This window comes from Haemaphysalis longicornis, unplaced genomic scaffold, assembly GCF_048455015.1.
Source record: "Haemaphysalis longicornis isolate Haplotype H1 unplaced genomic scaffold, Haemaphysalis longicornis Haplotype H1 scaffold_26, whole genome shotgun sequence".
NCBI classification, from domain to species: Eukaryota; Metazoa; Arthropoda; class Arachnida; order Ixodida; family Ixodidae; genus Haemaphysalis; species Haemaphysalis longicornis.
The window spans coordinates 1,119,134-1,147,066 of record NW_027526319.1 but is presented as its reverse complement, the minus strand read 5'-3'; the positions used below and the strand labels follow the sequence as shown (position 1 = coordinate 1,147,066).

Here is a 27,933-nt window from a genome sequence, read left to right as displayed (position 1 = left end):
GAATGGGCTCATTTTATTTACCGCCAAGCACGCGCACATTACCGGTCGCCCTTTCATGCGTGTACCAGGAACGAGAAGAAGGACAGGGGGTGCGGGAGTGCCAACGCGCAGCCAGACTTCACGCTCGCACCGTTTCAGAACCAGCCTGATCGAATAATTACGAGAAGACAGCTGTAACTCTTGTTTCATCGAGACAATCATAAAACACAATATCTCGTTATAGTTGAACCTCGTTATAATGAACGCTGATTTAGGGCTATAACTAAACTAAATCCAAACTTTGGTTGGTCACGCTTCATTTCAGTGACACTTATTGTTTCTAAAACGAAACCGAAACCGCGATAAAAGCGCGTTATTGGTCGTAACGAAGAAATATTTGGTTCGCGGAGGCTCAGTACTTACTTGTGAAAACTCCCTACGTCCAAAACTGCGGAAGAAAAGGCCCTTACGTGTGAACTCTGTGAAAACTTTGTACTATGCAAAGCCACCAGATGATGATCCCATACTTCATCAAATAAAAAATAATGCAGGCCTGTTATGTCAAACCAGCTTTGTTCGGTTGCAATTTCACGTTGACATGTTCGGTCCATTTAATTTGAAAAGCCCGAAGGAGCCAACTAAGGATCACCACGTTTGTAGTGGATTTGAAGCCTAGAATAATGCGGTTTTGAATCTAGAATTTTTGCACAAACCAGAGAGCTGATTTTTTAAGCCTATTTTTACCGCTGCTGTTTCAACGAATATCGGATATAAAAATCAATTGACTACCCCGATAATACTTCGTTATAACGAGGTTCGACTGTATGTGGCAATTAGCTGCTAAGTTGACTCAAACCGTACCCCGAGTTCCATATAATTTTCGGGATCACGTAGTTCACCGTTGGGAACTGCGCAGTTGGGAAATTGCCATCTGCTGTCAATATACATGTGCTCCTATGGGAGAAAAATCGACATCCCCGTGTTTTCCGCTGCAACGAAATTAGAGCCCTTACAAATCTCATTCTGCTGATTTACTTGGAAGTATGCTCAATCGCAAATTACAAATAAGCGTAGGCTTGTTTGGTTTACTCCTTGGACTGTTCCCACGGTCGTTGGTAATCCTTCGGCACAGAGTAGATTTTTTATTCATTCACCGTCGGCTTCCGAATCTCGGACTAGTTCTCTCCTACGTTAACTATTGGTCAGATACGAATTGCGTGACGTCATCGGAACCGCTATACAAGTGACAGTTGCAGAGCTTATAAGCTCTGCAACTATCGGCGGCACTGTATACGTAGTGCCGCCGATAGTCCTTTATGCTGATCATGGAGGGCAGCTTTGTTGCGGATCCGATTGATTGATTGTGGGTTTTAACGCGCCGACGCAACGCAGGCGATAAGGCCCGCTGTAGTGGAGGGCTCCGGATTAATTTTGGCCACCTGGGGATCATTAACGTGCGCCGAAATCTCAAACACACGGTAGTTTTTGCTTTTCGCCTCCATCAGGAAAGCGGCCGCCGCGGCCGGGAATCGAACCCGCGTCCTCCGCGGGTTTGTTGCGATAGCTCTCTTTTTTTATGCCACGGTGTCAGAACGCTCTATGCCACGGTGTCAGAATATATTTACACCACGCTCTCTGTGTACAGATTGAAATAGAGAGTTTTAGCAGTCCGTCTGTTCCGTTGGTTACGTTGTTACCGGGTTGACTGGGAAGCGCCTGCGCCTGCGCGCGCGGAAGGGCGAGGAGGAAGGGCGAGGAGGCGCGGACATGGTGAAGGCAGTCCCGCGGAACTAATTCGGGGGAAAATTGCTGAAACGCGCTACATGTAGGGCGAAAACCCTCCAGTTGGCAACATTGGCACGGCGGCTTCCCCCAGAACCGGGAACGCTGATTGGCTGCAGCATTTAAGAGAACCAGCCAATAGCGGCGGCGTAGTCTTCAGCGCGAGCTTCGTCATAGAGCCTGCGTCAGAGTGGATCAGAATGGCGACGAGGATTAACAGGTAAACAAGGAGAGAAAGGAAGATTTTTTCGCATGTTTGTGCCGCCCGTGCCTCAAGGCTGTGAGGTGTAATATTTGGTAGGTATACGTTGTCCTTAGAGATTGCGCGCTTGAAATCGTTACCTTCACACACACGCACGCCCGTGCACACACCCCCAAAACGACCGAGCATGTTTGGGTGCTCGGTCGTTTGGCACGCCACGGTGGCTCAGTGGCTAACGCGTTGTGCTGCTGAGCCCAAGAACGCCGCTTCGATATTCGGCCGCGGCGGCCGCTTTTCTGGTGGAGGCGAAAAGCAAAGCCTCTCGTGTGTTCGACGTTTCGGCGCTTGTTAAAGGTCCCCAGGTGGTCAAAGTTAATCCGCAGTTAATAAAGATATTCATAATAAATGAGTTCACGCTGTAGGTAGACGTATTACCGTAACATATTATTGTAAGAAACCCCATGGTAACGATGTACAATCTTACATGCTTCTCAGAACCTTCTCACAAACGTTTATGAACGTTGCTTCTGACGAAGGTCTGTGCGGTAGAGCAGCCAATGTTGCAAGGTCGTCCGCATATTTGTGTTCGTACGCCGCGTGCGAAATCAAAAATGAGTATTGATCGCACAGAGCGTGCGAATAAGGATAACGTAAATAGAGTAAGCTGGTAGGTATTGCGCCCTAGCAGCAAATAGAGTAAATGTGCAAAAATTATCTGTTAAAAAGAATAGTTATTTCTTCGCAAAACTGGAATTAAAAAAAAACTAAATAAAACGTATTGCCAGTGATTTTTTGTCCACAACGCGACGCTGCCTACATAACTGCTTCTAGACACACATTACTCTTCTCCACTGCCTCGTGTTAACAGTTTTCTTTTTGCGTTTTTTTTTTTCACCTTTCGTCTCGTCTGTGGTGCAACCATGGCAGCGAAGATCACCCGAATCCCTGGCCTAAATCTGCACGCGGTGAGAATACTACTGCGCGTTCATCTTGAAACATTTTGTTACTACCTACATTACGCACAAGCTGCTACCATGGACACGTTGCGATCCAGGGCTGCTTCGCCGGGCGGCTTCATGCCCAACGTGACCGGCGGCCGCCTGTGAAGGTTAACGGCGGGGGTCACTACTGAGTGAACATTCGTGGAGCTGTTTACTCAGCAGGCGTACCTTATTTTCACTCCTGCGCACATCGGTGTGGGGCTGTTGATGATGAGGGGCTTCGCGAAGTCATTTTCGCGCGATCGTACTTGGCGAGGGCGTGCAGGATACCACCTTCTGGCTGGAGCACTCGCAATGTTCATCAAGTTCCCATTCAGTCTCGCGGCGTCTAAAATCGCTCTTGTCAACAGCTTCAACCGAGAAGTCGGACTTAATCTCGCTTCTTTCGGTTACGCCACGCTAGAAGATGGAGAATACACCGGCTTGCAGCAGTCGTAGCCGCGTTCGCCGTAGTTCTATTAGTTTTGAAGCGATTCGTGGCCGGCCTGATTTCACTGCACCATTTCGGTAACCGGTGTTTGGTTCAGATCTGTTGCTCTAAAGCTCTAGGGCTGCGGTACCGTACGTCGCTATGTTTGCCAGGTTACTTGCTCGTGTTTAGCCGCTGTTTCGAAGCACTAGCAGTCCTGTCGGAGCAGTGTTGATGTGGTGGCGGTGTTCGAAAAACCAGCTTCAGTCCCACAGTGGAGTACTTTATAGTTTACGGGTTTCTTGAACGCGTTTTTCGAGCTTGTGCTACTAAGTCGATCGTATTTTATAAAAACTCCGTGTGTTTTCATTTCGCCGTGTTCACCAGTCTGTCATGGGACGCTGCGAATTAGTCGTCTGCTCTTCGTTCGAAGTCTCACCGCAAGATAGCTGCATAAAACTAAAATTATTCTTACACACTGCCTATAGATATTGGTGAAAGAGAAAGTGAGCTCTTTCCATGAAGAACATTGACCCCTGTGCGATTTAGCAATTCGTGTTTCAGGTGCGGGTAGGAAGAGTCAACTTCAGACAGTCAAACTGTTCTAAGTCCCCCCCGCCCCATTTTTGCTAATTGCCAGTTTTCATGGGCAGCGCAAGGTTCCAGTCAGTTGGATTAACCTCGTTGCATCTCGAAAATATCGAAAACAGTCACGCACTTTCTCATCCTCTTGTTTTCTAGCTTCAGTCATTCCCTGAGCAAGGAGCCTTGCTGAGGGAGTATGAAGACTGGAGTAGGCGCAAACCTTGCCTACAGTGGCGCCACCGTGATAGCCGAAATCGTACACGACTCCAAGTCCGTATCCAGACATTTATTTCGGGGAAAGTGAGGAAAGGGAGGAGAGTTATGGGAAGGGGAAGTTTTTCCAAAACACTTGCTTACGTGCTGGCCAGAAAAAAGTTTTTTGGGACCCCCCCCAGGCCACGTCCCGGCATGATGCTATTGGTGGTATTAGAGCAGGCTGGACCGTAGCTCCATTTATGCAAGTCCATGCAGGCAGTCACATCCGATGCCAGTGCACGCCTGTGAGCTCGTAAAGAATTCATTGTCATAATAAATATATTTTTCTATTTCGTGAAAGATGTCCAGTTCTTAGCTTGCAGCCTGAACAGCTGATTTTTGGAAAGGTGTTAGATTCTAAAGGCACTGGTACTTTTAATCTCATGCATAGGTTTGCTCAGTAAAATCTAGCACAGGCTCACTTGGCTTCGAGGTTCTAGGGGAGCGACAAGTTTAAAGGGGTCCTGCAGCATAGACCAGGACAGATTTCACGTTTTCAGCAATAACCAAGGGGTCTGTTTTGAGTGGATGATAAAAACACGTACATGGTAGAGAAAGGTTTAAGAGCCTAACCTTGTGCTGCCCCTGTTATACTCGGTGACAACTAAAGAACGGCACCGGAAGTTGCCGCTGTGCCTTATCACCATAGCCGGATGTTTCTCCGCACGGCGCAAGTAGGGCGTTATTGGGAATATTTTGAACATGGCGTGAGCCGTTGCCGTGATTTTTTGGACTTAATATGCTTATAAACGACTGCAGTGACGACAAACAAACTGGGTGAGACAAGGCAGACGATATCACGCATTCATAGCAAACCCCTTTCAAAACGCGCGCGCACTGACGTCACGGGTCTGGTGCTTTGGCGGAGTGATGCACTACATGAGGTGGTGCCGTTCTTGAGTTGTAACCGAGTGTAGTAGTGGGCAAGAACGTGGTGTCCTCCACTGTAACTGAAGGTGCTGCGGATGACTGCACATAAAGCTTGGTGTCCACCTTGTGTGTGCAGGCGCGCGCCTTTGCGGCACAGGCTGCTGCCAAGCCACAGAGCCAGGCGTTCCAGGCTCTGCCCAAGCAGGATGTCGAGGTGAGTTGGATTGGTGTTGGATTGGATATGCCCTTCGTGGTAAGTTACTGGGCAGTTAGGCATTGGGGTTAGACATCTTACTAGAAACAGCACTAAATTGACAAAAAATGAAGGTGAATGAGTCAGAGGGCAAGGTGCCGACTAACAAATTAGCTTATTGCAGGGCAATGCAAGTAATTTACGCATATAATAACCGTACTGTGCGGGTACCGTTTGGGGGGTAGAGGGGGTTTGCTGTAAAAGTCTCTTGTCTTTGAAGCACGAAGCTCTCCAGCTCGAGGCGGGAATGAGTGTCCCGGTGTTTTAGTACTGTGAGTACATGAGACGATGGTTACGACTTTGACAGGAGACGCCAACAACGCCAGCCCAGCTCCATCCCTAAATAAAAAACCCTTAAAAGCAAAACGAAGATGCTAAGTAAACAGATAAGTGTGTATGTTATTTTTAATACCGGGTAGCGTGACAACTTTGGTGCTATCTTTTAAATGGCCTTGACTCCTTCATTGTTTACACACACTTTACTTTTGTCTCTCAGAAACCAATTTTTCCTTCTGGTTGCCATGCCAGTCTCCCGCCTGCCTTTGTGCTAACACTGCAGTGACATTGACTTTGTGCACCCTTCTTGGTTCCGCAGACGTCGACCCTTCCCAATGGGCTGACAGTGACCACCCTGGAAAACTACTCCCCTATCACCAGGCTGGCCATAGTGGTGAAGGCTGGTGCACGGTACGAGGACGGCCACACCCTCGGCATCACCCACACACTCCGCAACGCGGCTGGCCTGGTGAGTAGAGGAGGGCAGGGTGGCTCAACTTCTGGGCTGGGTGTCTAGCACGGAGATTTGTCCGTCAACCGCCGAAGTGGCGCAGTGGCTAAGGCGTCGTTCTGCTTGGCCCGAGGACACGGCTTCGATGTCGGCCAAAGCGGCCGTTTTTGCAGTGGAGGCAGAAAGCGAAAACGTCCATGTGTTCGAGATTTTGGCGTATGGTAGAGATCCCCCTCAGGAGATCGGAATCAATTCGGAGCCCTCAACTACGGCAAGCAAGGCAGAAGACACTCTTTCGTACAAACGGGGACGCCTTTCCGATGCCCACTTTGAATGTCGGCTCCTTCTGAGAAAGATATCTAACATATCAATGTATAGCGCTGTAAATAAACTGTACATAAGTTCGTGTATAAACAAATGTTTTTGAGATTGCAGTGTGTACGCATATGAGTCGGTAGTGTATGAGTGAGGAATTTTTGTTTGAGTAATTTCGAAGTAATTTCATTACTTTTGAAAAGTAATGGTAATGTAATGTCATTACTTTCGGTCACCTGCAATGTCTAGTGTAATTTAACTACATTTTGGAAAATTCTAGGAAAGTAATGAGTAATGTAATTTAATTACTTTAGAGAGGTAATTTTGCCATCTCTGTGTACACACCCAAACACGTTCCTATGGTACTAACCAATGCGTGACCCACGGACTTGAAGATCGCCGTGCTCAGATATGAAAGGCTTTGCAGATTCCTGAAGATGCTTGGAATGGTCTGGTTCAATTATTTGAGAAATATCTGTGAAATAAAAGAATAAAACCCGCTTGCTAGGCAGCCATTGCCACTAAGCACTACCTAGTGCAAGCTAGCTGAACTAAGATGAATGCACTGTTTATTTGTTTTTATTTTAGTACAGAAGTGGTACATCTCTAAAATAAACAAACTAGGCCATGAGGATTGTTTTCATGGATCTGTAAATGTTTCGTATTTGTGTGGAAGGGTTTTTAATCCCATGGTTCATGAATTAGTACATTCCATAGGAATGTAATTTGGTGAGTACCCTTTTACTCTTTCGTTACCGCGGAAAAATGGCCGATTTTGAGTGCTTCCACAAAACAGTTTTTTTTTCTCTTGAGCTACTCGATACATTTAGCATTGCTATGCATGAAATTGTAACTTATAAATTGCTCTTTCAAACACATAACAGCTGTTTTGTGAAGGGTACAATTATTTCCAGTTTATTTGTAAAATTAACAGAAAAAAATGCACAAAAAAATATACACACAGCCTAAGGCAATTCTACTGAGCCTAAAAATTATTCTAGGAATTCTAAGATGTACTAGTTGTTTCTACTTTCCTAAGCTATGGTTCAATATATGCATCAACGCTGTACACCAAATTTTGGATTTTGGGGGGCCCACCAACTTAACAGCCCTGATGGCTGTGCCGCTCCGCAAAGCCACTCAACCCTAAGTCGGTCTCTAAAATATGCATCCAAGCATACCTGTTTGTGTTCTGACACAAAGTTCTTATTACTTCAGTGGTAAAAACCAAGAAAATAAATTTAGTGCTCTTGAGAAACAGCGCGCGTTGCTCCGCAACGCTCATCTGACACGAGCGCCAGGCTATCTTGAAAGTGATAACGCGATGCGGTGCGGTGCATTTGGCAAAGTATCCCCGCCACACATTGTCCAGACCCTGCACATGAAAGTAAAACTGCAGTCATCAGATAGGAAACACGTTTTATTTATAAATAGAGTATGAAGAAAAAAAAGAACCTTACCTGGAGGCCATTGAATGGGAGGGTCTTCATCAGAACTGAAATCTGAGAAATCCATATTGTTTCGGGAGTGATACCCTGTCACACGGCACTTTCAATCGCGATTGAGTTGATCCGGATCAAGCTCCATTATGCTACTTGGCTGCTACACGGCCAGTTTCAATCGCAATTGAGCCCGATCCAACTCCCAACTCGATCCCGGTTTCCCAAGCGTGATTGAGGTTCCCAAGCGCAATGGGACGAAAGCGGTGATACTCTCGTCCCCACTGAGTAAGGGCACGAAAGGTGTCAGCTTCAACTAACGCCACAAATTGTATCAAATAACTTGACTCAGATAAATGGGCAATAGCATTTATATAGTTATGTATACGTACGACCGCGCAAAGTTACCGGGCACCGGCTGCAAAATGCATTTTTGGCACCACCTGGCGATTGTGAGTGCAAACGGTGCAACTTCTCAATCAGGATTTAAACGTGCCATGTAGCAGGGGTGATGCATTGAGCGCACTCGAAAAGTCAGTTGCACTTCGCTTCAATCCAGATTTAAAACATCCGTGTGACAGGGTATTAACACTGCTGCTGGGGAAAAAAAAAAAAAATATCAGCAGTAGCAGCTGCCAAAGTCCTTGAAAGAGCTGCCTCTGCCTTTGCGGAGCGCGCAGTGAAACAGATCACCATTTTTGCCCAACTCACCGCTACCTTGGGTTCAAATTTTGCTCCCAACGCCATGTACACATGCTAAATGTAAACAAACAATAATCAAATGGAAAAAGGAGTTGTCAGATGGCGTTAGTTCGCAAGGTGCAGTTTTTAACTTTCACCGTTTCACAAGACGTTTGAAATCATCGCAACTTCGTGTCTGATGGGCTATGGCGTGGCAGTGAAAGGTTAAAACGCCCAAACTCTGAATTTAGTTCGTCTGTGAAATTCATTTCATGACATCTAGTATAAGTATTTTACAAACAGCTACACTGAGCATACGGTTGAGCGACTTCATCTGTCTTTGTCCTTCTTCCCTTCTTCATTCTCTTGCTGTCCACAGGCCACCAAGAGCCACTCCAAGTTCGCCATCACCAAGAACATTGAGTACCTCGGAGGAAATCTGACGTGAGTGTTGGCCAGATAGACGTCGTTGCCACACATGGGCTATCACTCTATCAGTGCAATTACTGGGGCATGTTTTCCCGCTGAATAGAGCTTGCTTTCGTTTTGTTGCATGATGCCTAATAGCTGTGGAGCACATTACATCGCGAAGTTTGACAAAGACTGAGAGGGAACACGAGACAAGTGCTGACTATCGACTGTTTCATTCGACAGGTAGAACACACGCATATATTCTGAAAATAGACACAGGTGCAAAAGGTGTGACAACTGTGTGACAGTGCCGTGTAACCAAGTAATGTCAGTGTGTTTCCTGTCAAATCAATGGCCGGTGCTTTTCTCGTGTCCTCTTTTTGTCTTCATCAATTTTTGTGATGTAATATTCCCCTCAGATGAGTACCAACTGGTCCAACAATATATTCTTCTACACTGGATAAATTTGCTAACTGTTATCTAGCAAAGCCTGTGTGAGTTTTTTATCCAGCGCGAGGATACTTTGTTTTCACTGGAGCAGAGAAACAAGAAGGAACAGTCCGGATGCTTCTCTTTCCTGCACCAACTAGCAGGGTTGTTTGTTTAACAAATTTGGCTTGTTTGGCATTTGTGTTCCACCTGATTGCGTGGAAGACATTCTAGTTGAAATTAAGTGGAAGAAAAGGGTTTAGCGGAAGGGAGGGTAAATCAAATACGGAGACACGAAAAACTCGATGCAAGGGGGACCAAAGAGATTTTCGGGGCAAAGAATGAAGTCTGCACGGTAGAAGTGGATCCTTGGGGAGGCCTCTGTCCTGCAGTAGACTCAAACAGGTGGACTGATGCAAATGGGGATTGTTTCATAACCTCCATTCTCCAATAGCCCAAAGCCTGTCTATCGCCAGTTGGGGGAGAAGTGTCATATGTGGTCAGCAGTTTCTTGCTTGCTTGACCGAGTCGTCGTACGAGTGTCTCCAGCTACTGCCATAATGGTTTGCAGTTTTGATTTGCATGCTGCATTCCGGAGCCTCGCTGGCAAAAGAAAAGTTGTTTTTTGTGGTCAGTTTCTGTTGCCTTACAACATTGCGATGAGATATTTTACCTCCTGAATTTTATGTTATTATTTATTTTATTGAACTTTTATTGGCAATCAGAAATTTCCACGGTGCTTAGGCAAAAGGCCGCTGTAACAGTTGCCTGACTAGGCCCCTAGCACCAGGCAGCACAAGCGACAGGAAAAGAAGCAACTATACATTCCTCAGTACACGCAGAAATAAATACAAATGTATGTACACTATTTTACCGTAACAAAAACAATAAAAATCATACATACTACAAGGATATATAACCAAACATGGATACAAATTTTCTTGCATAACAAAATAATAAATAATATAAAATAATTTTACTGTAACAAAAACCGTAAAAATAATACTACAAGGATATATAACTGAACATGGATACAAATTTTTTGCATAACAAAATAATAATACTATAAGACGAAAATAAAATAAAATTATTGTGGAATCACTCTGAAAAAGAAATGAAAATAGTGTAAACATTACTCAAAATAAGATGAATGTACAAAAAAATATGTTACACTTGAGGTAGAAAATACAATTTTGTTTTTAATCTATACGTGGCTATTGAGGAAGTGTGTTCAATCATGTCAAACAGTACAGCAAGGCTGTTTAGGAGATCAGGACTTTGCCATTTAAAGGAGTACTGACACGAAATTTCAAAGCTGAGATAACTATGTAAAATGCTTCCTTTTTATCTGGAGATATCTCCCAGCAAGTTTCAACAGCAACCGTTCGGTGTAACATATTTTAGATCCATTTTAATCTTCGCCCGCACGAGAAAGCCCAGAGCGGGCCAACATGACATCATGTGCTGCCCCCAAACTGCCGACGTCGGAACTCCCGTGAAGAAGCGGACGCGCTGGCTGTGGTTGGCGTGCACTGCTCCGGCGTGTGTACACGTCATGGTTTTGGGACTGACGTCATGCTGCCTGGGCGCGTGGGGACGGTGAAGACCTCGGCCGGTCTGGGCATGCGCGCGTCCAGACCGGCAGCGGTGCAACAAGAATGGTGACGTCACGTGATACCTCCTGTCATGGCGGCCGCTCGGCGTTCGTTTTGTCGAAACCCAAACTGACACATGTAAACGGCGTCGTAAATGTATGTTTACGCTGCGCTCGACCGTCTAATATACCATTCTATGATTAGTGGGCTGGTAGGCATGCATAGCAGCGAAAAAACCTGACGCGAACATTTCGTGTCAGTACATAGAAAAAAGTCTTCGTGTCAGGTTCACGCTGCGCTCGACCGTCTAATTTGCCATTCTATGAATAGTGGGCTGGTAGGTATGCATAGCAGCGAAAAAACCTAACGCGAACATTTCGTGTCAGTACATGGAAAAAAGTCTTCGTGTCAGTACTTGAAAAAAAAGTATTTTAGATGGCCTGCTCACGCGTTGCGCCCTTGTCTTTCCGCAGGGCGTGCACTACGCGGGAACACCTCATCTACCTGCTCGAATGCAACCGGGACGATGTGTAAGTCCTGCGTGCTCACAGCATTGATTCTGTACGCTGCCTCAGTTGCAAACGCCTTGTTGGTGGGCATGACTGCACAAAAACCTCGTCAGTGGTTGTCCATTGCTCTGGGCCTACACATTGTTACAGGGCACATATAATTCCGTTTAGATCAAATTACATTTGATGTTAGTGGTGCAAGTTAACTTTAATATTTAGTAATTAGGTTTATTAGGTAATTAACAATGTTTGTTTGGAACTGCATGAGAGTATGAAATCACATTAGACCTGAACAACATTCAGTGACTCTAAAAAAGCATTCGTGTTGGTTTCCTAAATTAATGAGTAGCCTTGACAGCAGTGCGTGCTTGCTAAACAAACAAGTTTAGTAATAATGAACCAAGACAGGAAGGCAGTTTTTCTCCGCATGTTGTTTTTACGTAGAAGAGAAGGCAAACAGCACCTTCACACCCGCCGCAGTGGCTCAGTGGCTGAGCTGTTCTGCTGCTGAGCACGAGGACGCGGGTTCGATTCCCCGCCGTGGCGGCCGCTTTTCTGATGGATGCGAAAAGCAAAGACGCCCGTGTGTTCGAGATTTCGGCGCACAGTAAAGGTCCCCAGGTGGTCAAAATTAATCCGGAGCCCTTCACTACGGCCTGCCTCATCGCCTGCATTGCGTTGGTGTACGAGATTTCAGCGCACGTTAAAGATCCCCAGGTGGTCAAAATTAATCCGGAGCCCTCCACTACGGCGCGCCTCATCGCCTGCGTTGCGTCGGCGCGTTAAACCCCCACAATCAATCAATCAATCCATGCATTGCGTTGGCGCGTTAAACCCTGCAGTTACCGTATTTACTCGCGTAATCCTCGCACCCCTAATGTGAGCCACCAAAACTTGGATTTTTTGGTTCCTCGCATAATCCTCGCACCCCCAACTTTGCAGCGGCGAAAGTTGCCTGCTCGCGAAACCCGCATGGTGCACGCGCTCTCCAACGCGCGCCCTCCCCCGCCGCCTCTCCGTTCGGCAGAGAGCGCTGTGTATCCAAGGCCATCCAGGCGCCCTAGCAACCTGCATGGCTACTCCCTAACGGGCGCCCTAACATGCTACTCACACTGTCCTTGAGCCTGCTTCGCGCATGTTTCGCGTGCGCGCAACTAGGCGGTGTTCGCGCAGCCCGCTGTCGTGTCGTCGTGTCGCCGTCGTGGCGGCAGCAGTCAGTGAGTCACTGGCGTCAGTGGTGGATAGCTCGCTGCCGTTTTGAGAACTTTTTGATCTAATTGTTTTGTGCTTGGTGCCGCTTCGCCATGGGGAGGAACGCCAGCTACACTGCCGCTTTCAAATTGAAAGCGAAAGAGTACGCGATTGAACACGGCAACCGTGCCGCAGGCAGGCACTTCGGCGTCGCCGACTTCAGCGTGCGTTACTGGAGTAGGGCACGCACATACGACGACGAGATAGGGCGCGCGCCAGGAAGCAAAGGCGGCAATTTCATGATCGCTGATCGACGGGAGACTGTTTACGTTGTAAATAATAAAATAAAAAGAAATAGCTGCTGTTGGCAACACTGAGCTTACATATACAAAAAACGACCGCTACATTTAGCGGGATTGGCATAAGGCAAATTGGCAACACTGTGAACCGGATTTTTTTTTTCCCCGCATAATTCTTGCACCCCTAACATTGCATTGACTTTTCTGAAAAAAAAGTGCGAGGATTATGCGAGTAAATACGGTAGTCAAACCCAACAGCACCTTCGCGAAGCTCTGCCATGTTTCCTCCTTCCCATCTACGGATTTGTTCCTTACTTGTTTTGGCTTGCGACGTTTACTCGTGTCACCTAGAGGAATGAGGGGCTTTTTTTATTATTAAAAGTTGATTTGTTTTCTTTAACAAAAAATTGTAAGGAATCAAAAGTCGTGGGTGCATTTCACTATCTTCGTATTTTGTGAGTCACTGCTATCGCTGTAAAGTGACATTTCTCTCACTTGTGTAGCCAGGCTCGGCCAAACTGAATGTCGTCAACAGCTGGTGCCATTTGCTTTGGTGGTTGGCATCGCATTTGCTGTCTGACAGGGGGGCATTTGAGGAGTTAGCGGAAACGTTTCTGTTCCTTTAATGTGCACCTTTTCAAGTGGGTAAAGAACAGCGCAGCTAGGTTGCACGTTCCCTGCATTAACTTTCTGAAGAGTCATTTTCAGTTGAAGAGTTTGAAGGGCCCATGCAGACAATACACAAGTTCGGTTCATTTGAAAGATTGCCAAATTACGATCATACTGACCCCACTTTTAATGTAAACTTCACTCAAATAAATAAGCTACATAATTATTAAAAAAGGGAATGGCCACGCGACCCACTAGCTCATTTCCCGCAACAGAACCTATGGCGTCATATGTACCAGCTGTGTGATTGGCTCAGGCCGGAAAAAGCATATGCAAGTTGCCCAGGGCTTATAATCTCGCCGAACGAACTATTTGTGCTTAAATTTAGGCCACATTCTTTTTAAGGCAGTAAGAATGGTGGGACAAACAGTGGAAGTTACGAAAGCACACGTAAACATAGAAGTACCGATGCAAATGCTGCTGTTGGTTCTGCACGCACTATGCTTAGGACTGCAGCGCTTTGGGGTAGTCTCAGACGACAGTGACTGATTTATCTTACGTGGCCAAGTTTGTCGAGCGAGCACCATGTTTCACAAAACAATCATTCTTCCCCTGAACAAAAACAAGCCAGGTACAAATACCATCAAAAACAAAGCAGACAGAAAACGGCTCGCTCCGGTATGGTGCTGCCATCTAGACTGATTAACGGTAAACAACGCTCCGCAGCACACCTAGTTTAGCTTGAGAACCTGTTCTTATGATGTCATGGCAGACGTGAAACACAGTTTGGCAGGAGAACAAAAGTTTTAACTTAATTTGATTAGTTTCTCAGTGAATAAAGCATCGTTTGCTTCCCGACAAGTGTTGGGGGCACTAAAAACCACGAAATCTTTTGAATAAAGCAAATGTATTTTGTCTGCATGGCCCTTTAAAAAAGTATAAACTGGAAGCCCGTAATGCGACAGAACGGATCGTTGCCAAGACTAACTGTGGTGGTCTTCTTTTTGAAGAGAGCAAACAGGTTTATGTTTAGTGAGCTCTATGCGCATTGCCAATGTGTGTGGGACGGACGCTTTTTTCTGCTGAATGTGTGACACTGGGGTGACACTGGGGCGGCACTGGGTGGGTGTTGCAGGCACACGGCGCTCAAGTTTGCCACGGAGGTGGCCTTCCTGCCGGCTTTCAAGCACTGGGAGGTGGGAGACGTGGCACCCCACATGCGCCGTGAACTGGCCGTCTTCCGACAGAACCGGGAGGCTGGTGAGGCTGTTTTTTTTCGCTTCTACACTGCCCAGATATACCTTTCTCCACCAAGTTTCCAGGGGACAACAAAATGTGTGGCCGCAGGCATGTATGCGCCAGGCCAGTAATTAGAGCTTCTTGGAGTAGCCTTGGTTGCTGATTGGCTAAGGCTTTGTTTGGGCTGCTGAGCAGAAGGACCAAGGGTCGATTATTGCCGCAGCATTCATTTTGCAGACAGAGATGGAAAACAAGAATTACCGTATTTTTGCGTGTGTAACCCGCACCAAAAATTCGAAAATTTCACGGGTGCCGTAGAATTGCAGATTATATGTGAGGTATTTCCTTTGGTGCAACTTCACGGCAATGTGTGGTGGACCGCTAGGCCCCTAAAGCAGTAATAGCAACTAAGCCACTAACAGTGCTAAGCCACTAACAGTCCCGTTAACTGTGCTTATTTTGCACACACCGCTCAACAATATACCAACCTGAAAAAATGTATGCACCAAGTCAGCTAGTTACGTAATCAGCTAGGTAAGTTCTTTTCCATGAACTCCGTAGTGTTGCTTGAGTAGTAGTTTTGGTCCATCCTCTTATGTATAAAATGTGCGGGCAATACGCGGGAATATATTTTTTTATTCATTGACGGAAAGTAAAGGTGCGGGTTATGTGCAGGGGCAGGTTATACGGGGGAAAATGCGGTGCTTGGACACCCAGTGATTGTGAAAGCGTGAGTTTTTGATTGCCAAAAGTGAACGTGTCCTCTCATCACTCTGCATCTTTCTCTGCTGTGCTGCACTACTATGACCGGGAACATACCCGTATTCGCACTGCCAAGTGAAGAGGACATTTAGTAGGAGCGTATATATCGTGCTTTGCTGATCATGTAATTACTTCTGTAATTGGCGTGCTCAAATTTCCCATGTAGGCCTCAGTACAGGCTTCTAACATTTTTCCAAGTCCGTCACACTGGCTCCACCTCTGGTCAGATTGTGACCATGCTGTGGTGGTGGTGCTTGTCTCGCATTTCAGAGGCTCTTGGTTTTAATCCCACCAAAACACGAGTTTGCACATTTTTCTTTTCAGAAAAACCCAATTACTTTGTTAGAGAAGTTCGGCATCACTCAGAGCAGTTATTCGCATGTTTTTTCTTTTATATTCTTAGAGCAGTCAATGTGCGAGGCAGTTTTTTACCTTGCAAGGGGGCAGACTGGTCTTAGAGCGATTTTATTTATTAACCAACCAATTTTAATAAAACTGCCCGGCACTATGGAGTATTTTGTGCTGATTTCAAATCTGCAATGAGATTCTTTGCAAGTTGATTATTTTTATGAGATAATTAATGATTAATTGCTGTTACTTTGGGCCGCAGTTACGGAAGAACCACTCCGTACAGAATGGTGATTACCACATGGCTAGTCAGACAAATGACAAAAAGAATACAACCTTGGAAGAACTTTCTTGCTTTAGCTATATTTAAATAATTTTTTTTTTGTCGTTTTACATACAACACACTGAACTTCACTCCTCCCGTGCTCTGCCAGAAACGGCTCACAGATGGTGTCAATTGAGCAGAATAATAATTTTAGAATGCCTCCACTTGAAAAATTTGCTTCCAACATTGTATTCTAAACACATATATGTATCAGAAGCAAAAAGAAAAAATTAGTCGTGCCTGCTCTGGGTGCCGAAATATCTGTTTGGCAAAATTCTAGCTTCACGTTGCAAGAAAAGTGCCGTTTTGCCATTGAACTCTGCTCAAACTAGTGCACTTCCAAATGCTTCAATAAAATATGGTGCGTTTTGGTGAAAAGATGGTTGTGGATGTCGAAAATTCCCATTTTTCTAAAAACGGTTTTCTGGCCGTTTTTCAGCCCCAAAGACCCCTTAAAATACTGTTTTTGGATGTTTTTGGTGCATTTTGAAAGGTCCCAGGTAGCCTGTGCTAATCTGCAGCTCCGGCACTACCGCGCACCTCGTAGCTCGGGTATAGTTAGGTAGCTTTGGTGCATGAAACTCGTACGATGTCAGTCTCCCCTATTGCTATCCTTAGCAGTGCCAGGTTTTGGTGGTGCGTATGGGAAGGACAACTGATTTCAAAGCTCTTAACTGATCTGAGGTACTGCATCTATGGAAATGTGCACTTAGTCCTAAAAGGCAGGGAAGGGGGGGGAAGTTGGGACTGCCTCACAGTGCTCATCTGGGTGTCTTTAGACAGATAATTTTTTCTTGAGTTTCTGTTTAAAATGAACTTGGTGCCTGAAAGCTGTACACTGTAGGAAGGAGTGCGAGCAAGGATGCAAGGAAAAATGATGACCACAGCTGCTGAAGCTGTAGTTATACCCCTGTCACACAGGCACTTTCAATCACGATTGAGTCGATCTGGATCGAGCGCATGCTACACGGCAGTTTCAATCACGCTCGAACCCAGTCCTGGTTTCTCAAGCGCAATCGAACGAAAGCGGCGATACTCTCGTCCCCGCTCAGTAATGACACAGAAGGTGAAAACTTCAACTAACGCTACAAACTGTGTCAAATAACTTGACCCAAATAAGCGTTCGGTAACATTTACATAGTTACGTATACCTACGACCGCGAGAAGTTACCAGACGCCGGCCGCAAGTACAATGTTAGCGCTATCTAGCGTACATGAGTGCAGCCGGTGCAACTTTTCGTTCGCGATTGAAACGGGCCGTGTAGCAGCGGCAGTGCGTCGAGCGAGCTCGAAAACTCGATCGCGATTCACTTCAATCGCGATTGAAAGTGCCCGTGTGACAGGGGTCCTTCGAGCTTTATCCTTCGAGCTTTATCCTATCCTTCGAGCTTTAGCGTCTTCGAGGGCACGCCATGTCATGTACCCATTTCTCAGAAACTCATCTGTAGTGACGCCAAATTCTATAGTGGGCATGAGTTTCATTACCTACCGTATTTATTCGAATATAGGTCGACCTTTTTTTTCCGAAAATGTGCTTAAAAATTGAGGGTCGACCTATAATCGTGACCGAAGAACCTCGACCTATAGTCGTGATCAAAAATGGCGAGCGCACCGAGCGATCCGTTTCTCCGTCGCGCCCGGCGCTCCTCAATTTGAGGCGGCAGCGCGGAGCATCTAGAACAAAGACCGGCAAGAAAATAAAGGAAAAAATAACAAAACAATCAGCGTAAGACAACCACCCACAGTCACTGCCGGCTATCGCGCATTACCTGCGGCCGAACCGGACACGAGCGAGCTGACGTACTGGCTAGAGAGCCAGATTGGCTTGGCTTGGTGTCTCCGGAGCCGCGGTAGCATCTAGCGCGAGGTGGGGGTAAAGGTGACTTTCGCCACCTAGCGTAACCACCTCGTGAACGGAACGGCGTTGCCTGCTTCGCTCGCTGTCTCTACTATCTCCCGTTCTCCGTTTCATGCGCTTTCTTTGTGTTTGCTTCGTTGTGATTTCCGCACAAAACGTTTTTCTCGTGCGCATTTCACGATGTCACGTCGGACTTTAAGCGGCGGGTGATCCTGTTTGCTGAGAACTTGAACAACTGCGCCGCTCAGCGAGAGTTAGACGTTAATGAAAAGCTGATCAGGGGATGGCGGAAACAGCGGGACGAACTTTTTGCTTGTAGGGGACTGCGTCGTGCGTTTCGTGGCCCTACAATTGGGAGGCACGATGCTCTCGAGAAAAAACTCCGGCTGCACGTGGAAGAGGAGCGTGCGATATACAGACCAAAGCTCAACAGTTAGCGCTGCGAGGCAGGATTGGCCGTTCAGCCTTCAAAGCCAGTCGGGGGCGGGGGTGGGTAATGAACTGCGGCGCATGCGGCGCAAGTTCCGACGACGACGCAGTGTGTGGCTCCAACCAGTGAGGTGACCGCGTTGTAAATAAATGGGAGTTTTAAAAAGTTTCCTCAAGTTTTTTCTTAAAAGTATGGGTCGACCTATAATCGAGTGTATTATTTTTTTTTTCGGCGACTTCAATTTTTAGGGGGTCGACCTATATTCGTGCTCGACCTATTTTCGAATAAATACGGTAGTGTTGACTGAGGCCAATCGGGGAGCTACGAGGTCCGGGGGAACCAGGTGAGGCGTGAAACCTTCTGTGTGTTTAAGGTCCATACACAAAAGGGGGATTTACCTGAAACTCCCGTTGTTCTGAATGGAATTTGACTTTGTGTTAGGGCTGGTTGCTTATGAAATATTTGAGCCCAGTTAATCGGCAGGCATTAGCCGATGAATTGGTTGGCGTGGTTTATAGCACATAAAAAAAAGAATAAAACCCCATTTCGTGTTTTACATACCTCTTTTCATTTTGTTTTTTTCTTGCTATTTGTTCATTAGCATGATCAGTCGAAATTGTATTGTTCATTCGTAAGAAATTACTCCTGTTTTTGAGCCAAGCAAATTTCTTCGCATTTTGAAGCAGTGTCAGCCGGAAGGGGTTCTTCAGTCTTTTCAACCAGGCTAAACAAGCCCCCTCGCGCGGCAGGGATGTGGCTGGAATGCGTATCACCATTTCTTTAGAAGCTTGTGGGTCTCGCCATGATATGACCGGAGTGTCGCAGTGCAATGCCGAACGCGCGTGCACCCTCAGATTTGAGCACGGTCAGATAAGCTCTCTGATAGTTTTTTAGATGCTTGGTATTTGGTTTACTGGGCTCACATGAGTGTAACCGATAATAAGTGGTTAGAAATATTAATCGCAAATAATTTCTTTATTGATTAATCAGCAGGTTAATAGATCAATCGCATACCCATAATTTGTGGGGGGGCTGTGTTTGTGCAGTGTTGGCGGAGGCTCTGCACAAGGCTGCCTTCCGCGGTGGCCTGGCCAACTCCCTGTACATCGAGGACTTCCTCGTCGGCCGCTACTGCCACAACAAGGTGAGCCTATCTCTAGATCTCCGTCTTCGTCTTAACCATACTCTGCACTTAGAAGAAGATAGCTAGGACTGTCCAAATCACCACCAACAGATTCTGAATAAAGTTTACTCTCTCTCTCACCATAATAATAATAATAATAATGTGAGCATTGTTTACCGTTCTGAAAGTGGTGATCAGCATAAGGGCTCTGAGTGAGCTCTGGACAGTACTGGTGCTTTGGCTTCATCTGTGCTTATCCGTCAGCACTAGCATTTACATCTGGACTGAATTGTCTTCATTCTTGTGCATACTCATCATTGAGGTTTTTTCGCCACTCTAGAGGCTGGAGTCCTACAATAAACGTCGCTCTAGATCTTGGTCACTGAATATTAACAATAATTATAATAATAATAACCACCTCCTATGTAACATACCCTGCAAGCCTGGAAGATTAAGTGGATTCCCGGTTACTTGCAAAGATATTGGAGGCCCGAAATTTCTTATCGATGCGTAGTTTTTATGATCATAGTGCAGGAAGGTGAGGATGAGTGCTAGGGCCAACAAAAAGGCGAAAGATAAATGCGGCTGAAGATCTGAGCCAGGTGATGGGGATGATGATGGATATTGTGCCCTTTGCTCATTGGCTGCACGCACACCCACCACAGATTGGCATTACCAGTAGAATAGTTTTGCACTATGTAGTTTTGGCTTGGTTGACAGCCCACAGTAAACTGGGAAAAAAGGGGAGGTTTGTGATGGAACATACCCGCGAAGGGGACTGACGCCGTATTCTACGCGAGAAAGACGAAGTGCAAGGCCAAGCGCCTGCTGAGGAGTTGGAAGAAGAGGTGAAGGAGGCACGGGCGCAGAGAGCGAGACCCCAGCCAGGGAACGAGGCGGACTGAACGGGGCACGGCTCTGTGCGACCTCGGGGCGAGACGTCTGGTCTATGCGCCACAGTGAGGCAAGGCCGTCGCGAGTCTCTGCTACGGTTCCGGGCGTCGCCGCCAAGGCCCGGGACATCGTCGCCAGCACGGGTCATCTCCTCATCCGCACTAAGAGCGTTCCCTCCGTTTTGTGTGATCCGGCCCATTTCATTACAAGGTTTACTTACAATATGTAGGAGTATGCGCCAGTACACACAACAATTTGGTACATATTCTGGTCCGATGTTCTGTATTTTTGTGTGCATAACCTGCTGCTGCTGCAACTCGCACCCCTGTCTTGTATTTCTGGGAGAAAAGTATGCTTGCAAATCGCCCGCACTTTTGCGTGTGTAATGTGGCCGTTTAATGATCCTGAAGAAGAAGGAGCACTGCACAGTTCTGTCACGATTATTCCAAGGACGTGGGTTCGATTCCCGGCCGCATCATCCACTTTTCTGATGGAGGCGAAAAGCAAAATGACCTTGTGTTCGGGATTTCGGGGCACATTAAAGATCCCCGGGTGGTCAAAATTAATCCGGAGCCCTCCATTATGGCGCGCCTCAATGCCTGTGAAGTGTCGGCACGCGAAACCTCATAATCAATCAAATCAATTATGTCAGGGTTATTCAAGGTAACAAGTGCACCAGTGTTCATCGAACTGCCTTTTTCTTTTTTACTATCTGAGGTTGAAGAGCACACAACCAGGGAACAAATGCAGCCAAGAGACGACATTGCTGTATGGCAAGGTGCATCTGCTAAGCTGATTACATGCGCATAGCGTCTGGGTCGTCAAAAACAACCCCCGAGCTCCTGCGGATCTTTGACGTCACACGGCAACAGCTGACCTTGCAATGGCAAGCTTGCTCGTGGCAAAGATAGAATGATGTGCGTTCTTTATTTCTTCATTTAAGAATAAGCCAGCTGGAATAGAGCAGGAAGCAGGCTTTGGCAACGCGTGCACCATGGAGCGGCCTTTAACGTGGGGAGGCTGCATTTTAGGGTGCAATTATATTTACGTACTATTACCCACCCTTCAACTTGACTCATCAGATTTTTCAACTGTCGGTGCTGGTTGTATGCGCAAAAATGTGGCACATGAGTGTCGGTGGTCTTCTTGGTTCTCAGAGTTGACTATTGAAATGCGAAATTTTGCAGCAAAGTTGGCCGGTTGGTTCGTGATTTGTTGGAGTGAACAACTCGTAGGTCAGCACTTGTGTGGTCTTTTTTTTTTTTTTTTTTTTTTTGCTGTTTCTATTTATGCCAGTGTTTATTCCGAGGGTGCTGAATTTTTAATGGACCGATTCTTTTATGATGATGATGATGATTGCTAGTGGTATCTTCTTTGTAACGAAGTGATGACGTGTCATCTAACCAAAAAAAAAACTAAAAAGAAGCTGATATATGTACCTTTGTTTTACTTTGTTTCATGCTAGCGCTGCTCTTAAGGCAGACACAAAAAACTTATTAAGCGCTAAATACTTTTTTCTGTTACAGGTGCTAGCTGTCCTAGGCAGTATTCCCTCTCTGCTTTTCGTCCATCAGCATTCTAATCTTTCGGTCACCCCAGCAGCCTTGAAGTTAACTTCCTCTGTGCTACCCTTAAATCCTGTGGCTTCTGGAAGCGGAACATTTCCCTCATGTAGATTTGGATGGATACCCTCACATTCTAACACACTGTGCCGCATAGTTTGTTTCTTTTTCGTAGACCACGCATACCACGTGATTTTGTGTATACTTACCCACAAAGCTCTTAATTAATTGGCAAGCAACCTGCTCTAGCCTGAAGAAGCAAAGCACTGCCGTGGGAATTATCCTTAGAAATTTTCCTTTGTGGTGTACAATTTCTCTGCCCTGTACATCTCTAACGACGTTGTAGCTTCCATTTTTTTTTCTCCATTTGTTCCTTTTTATCTGCCTTGCCTCTTTGTTGCTTACCCTGGCTATTCCCTACCTCCTCCTTCCCACCCTCCCTTGCTCTATCTCCCCTTCACTCTCTCCCTCTCTGCTTCTCTCTCTCTCTGCTCTCTCTCTCTCTCTCTCTCTCTCTCTCTCTCTCTCTCTCTCTCTCTCTCTCTCTCTCTCTCTCTCTCTGTTCTCACCCCTGTTGCCAACGCACACCCTACCTCGTGTGTCCACAGCTGTCGCAGTTTGTGAAGAAGCACGTGTCGGCGCCGCGTGCCGTCCTTTCCCTGGTGGGTGCTGAGAACAGGCGGGTGGTGGATGCCCTCAAGAACTTGGACCTGCCCACGGACCCGGGGGCCGAGTTCCTGCCCTGCAAGTTCGGCACCGGTGAGTGCTCTCTCTATCACACCAGAGCTCGCTCGAGCACCCTGGCCCCCCCTAACAGGCGTTCGTCAAAAGCCACGTGTCTGTCATTGGGAGCTTGGTGAGTTTAGGCCTAAGCAGTGGGAGCTTGAAAAACCTACACGCAGTAACCCGTGCTGTTGCCGGGTGTACGTAGCTGAGCTTGCCAATGAATGTTTTGGTTTATCTTGACCTGAAATTCTTCTGGGGCATGGCATGGGTTGGAAGGACTTGAGTACGTATACTCACACACACACAAACAATGCCTAAAGCAGCTTTCATTAAATGGGCCATGAATATGAAATAAAATTTTCTGCAGTGTAAAAGAATCAGCCGTTGGTGATGCATTCAGCTTCATTGCAGCTAAAAAAGATGCTTTTTTTTTTACTGAAATAGCGGAAGAGATGTTGAAAAACTATTAAAAAATTTCATGCTATACTGATGTAATGTGGGCAGGAGTGATGTTACATGCGCCAGCACTAAGGACATTGTTATCACTGTGTTAACTGCACGCTAGCATTCATGGGATAAGATCTAACGGAGCTAGGGGCAGCACTACAATCACCCGGTCATGTTTCTTCCTGGTCGCTTTGTTTGGTGCCCGCCAATTGCCCAAACAAGGTTCACTGACATCGGGGAGATGTCACTGGAAGTGACTTGGGGGTTGCCACTGTTTTATCTGTTTTCCTTGATATCCTGCCTGTCTGTTTGAAGTTTCAAACAAAATTATTATTGTCAGGCAAAGCAATCATTTTAACAAACCATGGTCATACTTTGTCTTCGTGGCCTCTTCAAGGGCTAGGCAAAGTTTAGGCTTCAGCACCGTGAACCTTGCCACCTTTTATATGTCACCCATCTTGCAGTGAAATGTTTTAGTTCATTTTGTTCCAGCTAGAATACCTTGCGACGTAACTTTAGGAGGAGGGAGGTACTTCTGCTCATGAAAGGTGAGATGTATACACCCGCAAGAAATGTCAGAAAGCAAAGCCACGTTAGAGAATTTAAATGCAACTGTTGTAAATAAAAAAGGGACTGATGGGAGGGAACAGTGTTACGTTGGAGGTTCAACCTAAGTGTAGTGTGGAAGTGTAGTTGTCAGAAGAGGTTTAGTTTTGTGCGAAAGGATTTAATACTTCAGCGGTGGAACAGCTGCGCCATTTGTGTTATTGAGTGCCAAACTTGTCTACCTGTGCCGTCCTGCGCCAAACCGCCCCTATTGCACCAAACTCGTTTATCAGCGCTGTCCCACGCTGCAGTGCCCAAATTGTGCCGCAAGGTACGACAGCCTTTATGCCCTGCCCCAAACAAAAACTTGGCTGAAACGTCGTGTTTTTGGCATCAATGCAGTTATGGTTTTGGTTTCATCAAGGTTATGAGTGGCTATGGAAGTTTGCTTTTGCTTTGCTGTAAGGCTGCAGGCTCTTTGGGTTTATTTGTGTCGCATTTGCGCGGTTTTGTTTTCCAGTGCTAGCCGCTGCGCCACAATCAATGAAAAATTACCAAAAGTGACCAAAATGTTTTAATTGTAGGGTTTAACGCTCCAGCGCTTCACAGGCTGTGAGGCGCACTGTAGTGGAGGGCTCCAGATTAATTTTGACCATCTGGGAATCTTTACCACGCGCCGAAATCTCAGACACACGGACGTTGAAATTGTTTTAATTAACAGCAGAGCTGTTTAACTCTCTTTTGCAACGGCGGAAAAATGACCGATTTTGAGTGCTTCTAGAAAACGCTTTTTTTTTTGCTCTTGAGCTACTGGAGACATTTGGCATTGCTGTGCACGAAATTGTAGCTTATAGACTTATCTTTGAAACACATAACAGCAGTTTCGTGAAAGGTGTAATTATTGAGGGTTTATTGGCCAATGAAACAAAAAAAAAATTCACAAAAAATGTATACACAAAACACAAATAGGCAATTTTGCTGAGCCTAAAAATTATTTTAGGAACTCTGTTTCTCTGTTCCTAAACTATGATTCAATATATACGTCACTGCTGTACACCAAGTTCTAGATTTTTGCGAGCCCACCAACTTAACGGGCCTGACGGCTGTGCGACTCCGAGAAGACACTTGAGAGTCAGTCGGTCTCTCTAAAACATGCATCCGAGCATGCTTGTTGGTGTTCTCACACAAAATCCTTAGCACTGCAGCGGTAAAAAAACAAGGAAAAAAAGTTAGTCCTCTTGAGAAGCAGCGCGCGGTGCTCTGGAGCGCTAATTTTACGCGAGCTCCAGGCTATCTTGAAGGAGATAACGCGATGTGGCATGGTGCATTTGGCAAAATATCCCCGCCGCACGTTGTGCAGACCTTACCGCAGTTGTCAGATATTAGGCACGTTTTGTTTATAAATACAGCGCGAAGTCAAAAAGGAACTTCCCTGGCAGCACCTGTCAAAGTCTGAGGCTGTTGAGTGGGAGAGTCTTTATCAGAACTAAAATCTGAAGAATCCACATCGTTGCTGGAGTCATCACTGCTGCTGAGGTAAAAGAAATCAGCAGCAGCAGTGGTCGAAGTCCCTGCAACTGCTGACCACTTTTGCAGAGCGCGCAGTAAAACAAAACGACATTTTCGCCGAACTCTCCGCTACCTTAGGTTCAAATTTTCACTCATGACGCCGTCTACTGACATGAAAGGTAAACAAATGGCAACGAAAGTGAAAAAGTGTTTTTAATGAACACACCAGATGGCGTCACTGTCTGAATAGCGCCATTTTTAGTTTTTGCGGGTGGTTTGAAAATTATCGTTCACCCTTGAACGGTGGCCTTCAGCGCGGTTGGGAAAGAGTTAATGTCTCCGTTGTTTTGATTAACCAAGTGCCCTCCACTATGACACGCATCATGTAGCTTTGGTGCTTTAAACCCCACATTCATTCATTCATTCATTCATTCATTCACTCTCTCATTCATTCATTCATTGAGTTGTTTGTTAGAAGTTTGCACCGAAATAGGTATCATTGTGATTGGGACGGGGAGTGTTTCTAATGAATCAAATGTGTATTTTGCCTTGGTAATCCTCTTCAAACTATGATGGAAACGATGATGGGCTTCTTGCAGGAGAGGTCCGCATCGAGTCCCCTGGTGAGTTCGTGGACGCGGCGGTGGTGGTGGAAGGGGCGGGTGTCCAGAACACCAAGGAGTGCGTCGCCCTGGGAGTGTTTGCACACATCCTGGGCACGGGGCCCCGGCTGCCGTACAGTGAGAGCCAGGCCACCAAGCTGGGAGAGGCCGCCTCCAAGGCCACCCAGAACCCCTTTGCCGTGAGTGCCGGGAGGGAAAGTCGGGGGATGTCAGAAATCGCTGATTCGACAAGGGGATTGCTTGCTTCCACAACGTCTTGGAAGCTGTTTTTTTTTTCTCGTGGTAGGGAAGCGGGCATTGGAAGGTATTGGGGAGGAATGTAGGCAATTAATTCTTTGTCGATTCTTTGAGCACATCATTTTTGTCCTTGTTTATCCACCGCTGACAAGCTACTTTAAATGGGCCGTGAGGACAAAAGACAGCTTTGCTCTACTCGAAAGAACTAGCCTTCCCTCGGTAACTCACTCAGCTGCATTCCAACCACAGAAAACCTTTTCTAAACCAAGAAATGCAAGAAGTATTGACAAAATTTTAGATTTAGCACTGTCGTGGCGTAGTACGACCAGGAGTGACGTAATTTTGGCCAGCGCTGAAAGCGTGGCAGGGGCGAGACAGCTGCACATATTGCGCAGTTCTGATACAAATCAGTATGTCTGTGCCAAGCTGATCCAGAATCTCGAAAATTGCAAAAATTGGACCAAACTGCCCCAAAACAGTCAGAAAAATGATTTTGACGTGCACATCTGTTAGAGGGGGGGGGGGGGGGGGATGCCAATGGCGTAATTCTCGAGCGCGCCCAACATGACACTGTTTTTAGCGGTTTGATTAATTGATCAATTAGTCAAAAAAAAAAAAGTCCTAACGATAGATACTTTTTCTCTGAACTCGCAATGGCGAGTTGCACGTTACATTCTGTGCTTTACTGAAGTTTTCTAATCGAAAACTATTGCAAAGTGCTGTAGAAACATTTATGTCAGCTGAGGCGACAAACTAATTATGCAAGTTGACGAAAAAAACGGCAATTTTTGAGCGACGCATCTCCGAAATGCGGTGTAAGAAGTAGTTCTTTACACCGTGCACCGGAGCGGCACCTATGGGCGCCACCATCTTGGTATGGAGAATGTAAAACATGGCGCCTGGTGAAGCGGCTGCTCGTAGTTCAGGCACTCGGTGCGTTTCACTTATCTCTACCATGGCTTAGATTAAGCGGGTGGGTGGGTTTTTATTTAGTCGGATGATCCGTTTCAGAGAGTTGCGTGGCTCGAAAGACTGAGTGCAACGAAAACAACGTGGCACCCACGACTTCGCCGTAGTTCGTCCTTGTTTGAGGTGCACGGAGTAAAATTCTGGACTCATTGCGGTGTTATATAACGCCGAGTTATTGCGGCGTTTGACAGCGAGCTTGCAAGCGGTGAGAATGGTACGACCGACACGACAGAAGTTGCGGCACAGGCTATATCGCCGCGAAATGTCCAAGCAGCGTCCGATAACGGGACTTTTTAACCCTTTGAGGGTCAAATTTTTTTGCCAAATGCGACCCCCCACGATTTATTTTTTTTATTGCTGATTGAAATTCTTTTGATGAATCGATTACGAGAAAAAATTATCGTAATTTTTTTAGGGTGACCATAAAGTGACAAAAAAATCGTTTGTGTTGTTACGTACATGTGGTTTATTCATGAGTGACACACGAAAAATTCTGAATAAAAACAAGAGAGTAACAAGCCGGCGCCTTTTGAGGGAATCAAAATCAGATAGACATCAGTTTCGCGGGCGCAAAAAGCGGGAAGCACCTGGAGAACGATACCGAAACGAGCCGGTGCACGCGCGCGGCCTAATGAGGGAGCGATAGCCAGCGCACCGCCCATAAAATACAAAAAAAAGGAGAAATGAGCCTCATCAGTTTCGCAGGCGACTTTAGTCTGTGGCAGGAGCAAGAAGTGAGAGGCCTCTGGGCACCCGGAGTATAGAGTTTCATACTAATATATACTAGAGGGAAA

General features: G+C 46.2%; 1 protein-coding gene across 1 annotated transcript in view; it reads left to right on the top strand.

The window, feature by feature from the left end:
* Positions 1-2,774: 2,774 nt before the first annotated feature.
* LOC144172783 (cytochrome b-c1 complex subunit 2, mitochondrial-like) overlaps positions 2,775-27,933 on the top strand; it is a 40,180-nt gene continuing 15,021 nt past the window's right edge. The window contains exons 1-9 of the mRNA XM_077701388.1: positions 2,775-2,928; positions 5,220-5,297; positions 5,932-6,081; positions 8,878-8,942; positions 11,407-11,463; positions 14,677-14,801; positions 19,550-19,647; positions 22,691-22,841; positions 25,910-26,112. Of these exons, the coding sequence (XP_077557514.1) occupies positions 2,884-2,928; positions 5,220-5,297; positions 5,932-6,081; positions 8,878-8,942; positions 11,407-11,463; positions 14,677-14,801; positions 19,550-19,647; positions 22,691-22,841; positions 25,910-26,112 (972 nt within the window). The 5' untranslated portion in view covers positions 2,775-2,883. The remainder of the gene's footprint in view (positions 2,929-5,219; positions 5,298-5,931; positions 6,082-8,877; positions 8,943-11,406; positions 11,464-14,676; positions 14,802-19,549; positions 19,648-22,690; positions 22,842-25,909; positions 26,113-27,933) is intronic.